Below are 6,079 nucleotides of genomic sequence, written 5' to 3' on the forward strand. Positions count from 1 at the left end.
ACGAGGTCAACCAACACATCCACTTGATCTCGAAATTGAAGCCACGGCAAGAAGACTTAATTCTCTAAGAAGAAGGGGTTTTCTAGATACACCACCGGCAGAAGAAGGTAATCACCAAGAAGCTACCGAAGAGTTTGAAAATCCTTTTGGAGTTTTAGAAGAAGAACCTAACATCATGGGTGATCCGGTTCCGATAAGAGAGACTATGTCTCCTAAGCACATTGTAAATCTAAGCATCCAAAGGCCAAGAATTCAAGCTAATAACTTTGAAATCAAAAATGCCTTGCTCAACCTTTTCAAGACAACCAATTTGGAGGAGGTCCCTTGGAGAACCCAAATGATCATCTAAATGACTTCCTTGAAAATTGTGATATGTACAAGTCGAATGGGGTCTCCGATGATGCGGTACGCCTTAGGTTGTTCCCCCGTTCACTTAGGGGTTCGGCCAAGGATTCGTTGAAGAAATATGATCCGGATTCCTTCAAGACATGGGATGAGTTGGCTTCGGCATTTTTGAACAAATATTTCCCACCCTCAAGAACGGTCAAAGTCAAGAGTGAACTACAAAGCTTTACTCAAGAAGAGGATGAGACCTTATATGAAGCATGGGAATGGTATAAGAAGCTCCAACGGTTATGCCCTCACCATGACATCTCCGAGGCCGAGCTAGTGAACAATTATTACAAAGGGTTGACCCAAGACCTTCGGCTTTCATTAGATGTGGGATCGGGAAAAGGTGCCTTAGACATTTTGGGGCATAAAGCGGCAAAAGAGCTAATTGTGGAGATGGCCTCAAGAACTATGGAATGGGGAAGTTATAGGCAATTGAGAAAGGGCAAGAGCAAGGATTCTAATTCAGTTTTGAATGTGGAGGTTAAGGGTATACTAGATGAACTCACCCAACAAGTTGCTTTGTTAAATTCAAAACCACGAAGCTCCGATATGAGACAAGTCTTGTCTTGTGAGTTGTGTGGGGGAACAAGGGCATACTCCCATTGGGTGTCCCTTGATTTCACCCCTCCAAGAGGAATGCTATGAGCAAGAAAATGGAATTTGGGAATCCACAAGTGCAAGGCAAGGGTTCAACAATAATAACAACAACCAATTTGTCAATGGAAAAAGAACTCACCCTTTCTTGTCTTATGCTTCACAAAATATTCAAAACCCAACCACTTCCCAACCTCAACAACAAAGGTTCAATCAAAACTCTCAATTCCAAAGATAAATTCTACCCGGTTTCCAAGGGAAACAATTTGTCACCCAAAACCAACAACCATTTGGGTGTTTCAAGGGACAAAATTTCAATCAACAACAAAACCAAAATTTCCAACCACAAAACCAAAACTTCCAAACCCCTCAAAAACCATCTTGGGAACAAGCCTTTGAACAATTGGTTATTGCAAATCAAAAATCCGACTCAAAGCTTGATAACCATATTACCTCACAAAACCGGGTTAATGATGAAATACGAGCATCCCAAAAGGCTACGGAAACTCATGTGGCCCAAATTTCTCAACAATTGGGGCAATTGGCTCAAAATCCGGGGAAGTTTCCGGGTAATACGGTTAACCCAAGGGAGATGAATGCGGTATTTTTGAGGAGTGGAAAGCAATTGGAGGAGGTTGAGAAATCTCCTAAGTGGAAGAGGAAGAGGAAGAGGGTGTCTAGTGAAGTTGTGAAAGAGCACCCGGCTGAAGTTGTGAAAGAAGATGAGATTAGGGTGGAGAAGTCTAAGCAGGTGGAGATGGTTGATCCTCCAAAGCAAGATGAACCTATTGCAAATAAGGCCAAAGAATGTACTCCACCACCAAGGGAGTATGTAGCACCGGCACCCTTTCCACAAAGGCTTGCAAGGCCTAGGCTTGAAAAGAAATATGAGAAGTTTGTTGAAATCTTGAAGGGGATGAATGTCACGATTACTTTCCTTGATATGATTACCGAAATTTCATCATACGGTAAGTTTCTTAAGGAACTTGTCACTTTGAAAAGGAAGAATGTGGAGGTTCAAACCATCAACCTCTCTAAGAAATGTAGTGCTATTCTTACTCACACCAACAAGCTTCCAAAAAATCAAGAAGATCCGGGTAGCTTCTCGATTCCTTGTTTTATCCAAGGGGTGGCTATTAATAAAGCATTGTGTGACTTGGGGGCTAGTGTGAGCCTCATGCCTCTTTCAATCTTCAAGAGGCTTGATTTGGGAGATTTGAAACCAACTAGAGTTTCACTTCAACTAGCCGATCGGCCGGTTAAATTTCCCATTGGTGTGATTGAAGATGTACCCTTGGTTGTTGGGAAGCTTGTCATACCATGCGATTTATTTGTAATGTATATGCCCGAGGACTACAATGTGCCTATTATCTTGGGGCGACCTTGCCTTGCCACCGGTGGAGCTATGATCGATGTGAAGAGTGGCAAGTTATCTTTGCAGGTGGGTGAAGATAGAGTGGAATTTGAACTCCACAAGTCTATAGAAGCCCCATCTCTAGGTGACACTTGTTGCATCGTAGACATTCTAGAGAATCCCATGGAGGAGCATGACCCAAAAGCTTCCTCTATGGATCCTTTGGAGACTTGTCTTGTTAGTGGGTATGAAGTTGATGACAAAGATGTTGAGACTCTTGCATATGTATAGATGTTGGATTCCGCTCCAATTCATGAACAAGCTCCCAAGTTTGAAGTGTTAGAAGTTGGTAACAAGGAGGAGAGTTCCACGCCTCCTCCTACGGTTGAACTTAAACCTCTTCCCTCTTCTTTGAAATATGAATTTCTCGGTGATAATTCCACTTTTCCCGTCATCATCAATAGTGCACTTGATGACACCCAAACCTCAAAACAAATTTCTTTGCTCAAAAGGTTTAAGGGTGTCCTTGGGTACACAATTGGTGACCTCAAGGGGATTAGTCCCTCTTTGTGCACTCATAAAATTCTACTTGAAAATGAGGATGCATCCTCCATTGAGGCACAAAGAAAGCTTAACCCCATAATGAAAGAAGTTGTGAGGAAAGAGGTCCTCAAACTACTTGATGCCGGCATTATCTATCCTATTTCGGATAGTAGGTTGGTAAGCCCGGTTCACGTAGTTCCCAAAAAAGGAGGAATGACGATAGTGCAAAATGAAAAAAATGAATCTATACCCACGAGGACGGTAACCGGGTGGAGGATGTGTGTGGATTATAGGAAGTAGAACAAATCCACCCGGAAGGATCACTTTCCCTTACCGTTCATGGACCAAATGTTGGAAAGATTAGCTCAACACAACTACTTTTGCTTCTTGGATGGCTATTCGGGATTCTTCCAAATCCCTATCCATCCAAGTGACCAAGAAAATACCACCTTTACTTGTCCATTTGGCACCTATTCATATAGGAGGATGCCATTTGGGCTATGTAATGCACCATCTACCTTTCAAAGAGCTATGATGTCAATTTTTTCCGATTTTGTTGAACAAGAAATGGAAGTTTTCATGGATGATTTCTCGGTTGTTGGGAAAAGTTTTGAAAGGTGTTTGACAAATTTAGAGAAAATCTTGAGCAAGTGTCAAGAGTCTCACCTTGTGCTTAATTGGGAGAAGTGCCATTTTATGGTACAAGAAGGTGTTGTGTTGGGACACATAGTGTCCAATCGCGGAATAGAAGTTGATAAGGCTAAGATCGAAGTCATTGCTAGTCTCCCACCTCCCACCAATGTCAAGGGGGTGAGAAGTTTCCTTGGACATGCGGGCTTTTATCGCCGCTTCATCAAGGACTTCTCCAAGATTGCGAGACCTTTGACCGAGTTGTTAGCCAACGATACTCCTTTTGTGTTCTTTAACCGATGTCTTGATGCTTTTAATAGGTTGAAGGAAACTTTGACAAGTGCTCCAATCATACAACCTCCGGATTAGAACTTGCCATTTGAGTTAATGCCCGATGCAAGCGATCAAGCCTTGGGCGCGGTTTTAGGCCAAAGGAAGGATGGAAAGGTGCATGCAATTCATTATGCAAGCAAAACTCTTGATGAAGCTCAAACAAATTACTCAACAACGGAAAAGGAGCTCTTGGACGTAGTTTTTGCTATGGAGAAGTTCCGGACCTATTTGGTGGGAGCTAAGGTAATAGTGTTCACCGATCATGTTGCTTTGAGACACTTGCTCATCAAGAAGGAGTCCAAACCTCGGTTGATTAGGTGGATATTACTTCTCCAAGAGTTTGACATGGAGATTAAGGATAAATAAGGAGTTGAAAATGTGGTGGCCGACCATTTATCCCGGCTAATCAACCTCAATGTTGACAATGGGCTTCCTATCAATGATTATTTGCCCGATGACCACTTGTTGTCCCTAAGTTTGGGCGAAGCACCGTGGTATGCGGATATAGTCAATTATTTGGTCTCCGGGATAATCCCATATGATTATGACTCGCATAAGAGGAAGAAATTCTTTCATGATCTAAGGCAATATTTTTGGGATGAGCCTTGCTTATACAAATCTTGTGCGGATGGGATAATTCGGAGGTGCATTCCAAGTGAAGAGGTGAAGCCGATAATTTCACATTGCCATGATATGCCAAGTGGAGGGCATGGTAGTTCAAGAAAGACCGCCGCAAGGGTGCTCCAATGCGGTTTCTTTTGGCCTTCCCTATTTCATGATGTAACAACCTACGTCAAGGGGTGTGATAAGTACCAACAAAGCGGCAATATTTCAAGGAGGCATGAGATGCCAATGAATACATCCTAGAGGTAGAGTTGTTTGATGTATGGGGAATTGACTATCAAGGTCCTTTTCCATCATCCAATGGATATGAGTACATCCTTGTTGCGGTGGATTATGTGAGCAAATGGGTTGAAGCTATCCCAACAAAAACTTGTGATGCAAAGTCGGTAACAAAACTCATGGAAACAATCATATTTCCAAGGTATGGGGTCCCAAGAATTGTGATTAGTGATCGTGGGACTCATTTTCGGGAAAGGACTCTAGATGCTCTTCTAAAGAAACATGGGGTGCAACATAGGCGTAGTCTTACCTACCACCCACAAGCAAACTAACAAGCCGGAATCTCAAACCGTGAGATTAAGATGATTCTTGAGAAGACCGTTAGCCGGTCAAGGAAGGATTGGTCAACTAAGCTCAACGATGCATTATGGGCTTACCGTACCGCTTTCAAAACATCGATAGGAACTTCACCGTTACGGTTGGTGTACGGGAAGCCTTGTCATTTACCGGTAGAGTTGGAGCACAAGGCACATTGGGCAATCCGACTTCTCAACTTTGACTTGAAGAGTGCCGGAGAAAAGAGACTTCTTGACATCAATGAGTTAGAAGAGTTTAGGCTAGAGACTTATGAGAGCTCAAGGATTTACAAGGAGAAGACTTAGAAGTTCCATGACAAGAAAATTTTGAGAAGGGAATTGGAGGTGGGAGAGTTGGTTCTCCTCTTTAACTCACGCTTCAAGTTATTTTCGGGTAAGCTTATGTCAAAGTGGTCGGGACCTTTCACCGTGGTCCAAGTTTTTCCCCATGGGGCAATTGAAATATCCGATGGAAATCAAGCTTTCAAAGTAAACGGGCAAAGGCTCAAGCATTACATTGCCGGAACCCCTATCATGAAGAATGTAAGCTCCATCAATACCTATCTTCCCCATAATTGATTGTGATTCATGACTCCGTCGAGCCTACGACATAAAAGAAGGGCGCTACATGGGAGGCAACCCATGCATCTTTGTATATAGCATGCATTTTAGATTAATAGTGAGAGATTTGGAACCATACTTTGTCAACTATGGATTGGTGACGGAGGTCAAATTTGAAGAAAACAAGCATTATTTTCGTTTGACACAAAATGCCGACATGATGCGTCGGCGTAATTGTGGAAAACACGAATCCCGAGGTCAACGAAAAATCTCGAATTCCGAGTTAAAGAAAATTGAGCAAGTTGGAAGAAAGCAAGTGAAAAAGAGCTGAAAGTAGCGTTTTGCCGGTAGACCGGCAGCGAGACCAAATTGTTTTGTTGAAAATTGAAGGAGTGTTGTGTTCTGTCGGTAGGCCGGCAGCCGGTCCACCGGCAGGAAACACATGAGTATGCTGAAAACATGAAAAATTGAT

The 6,079-nt window shown here is 42.8% G+C and overlaps 1 protein-coding gene and 1 non-coding gene across 2 annotated transcripts; one reads left to right on the top strand and one right to left on the bottom strand.

Annotated features, from left to right (window-relative positions):
• Positions 1 to 546: 546 nt before the first annotated feature.
• LOC141635218 (small nucleolar RNA R71) lies at positions 547 to 653 on the bottom strand. The gene has a single exon (XR_012539920.1). It is a non-coding gene; the product is annotated as a small nucleolar RNA R71 (small nucleolar RNA).
• A 926-nt stretch (positions 654 to 1,579) lies between these two features.
• On the top strand, positions 1,580 to 2,632 carry LOC141630943 (uncharacterized). The gene has a single exon (XM_074443677.1). It carries the CDS (start codon positions 1,580 to 1,582, stop codon positions 2,630 to 2,632), a length of 1,053 nt encoding a protein of 350 aa, XP_074299778.1.
• The last annotated feature ends 3,447 nt before the right edge of the window (positions 2,633 to 6,079 follow it).

The sequence above is a fragment of the Silene latifolia genome, chromosome Y (assembly GCF_048544455.1).
Source record: "Silene latifolia isolate original U9 population chromosome Y, ASM4854445v1, whole genome shotgun sequence".
Taxonomy (NCBI): Eukaryota; Viridiplantae; Streptophyta; class Magnoliopsida; order Caryophyllales; family Caryophyllaceae; genus Silene; species Silene latifolia.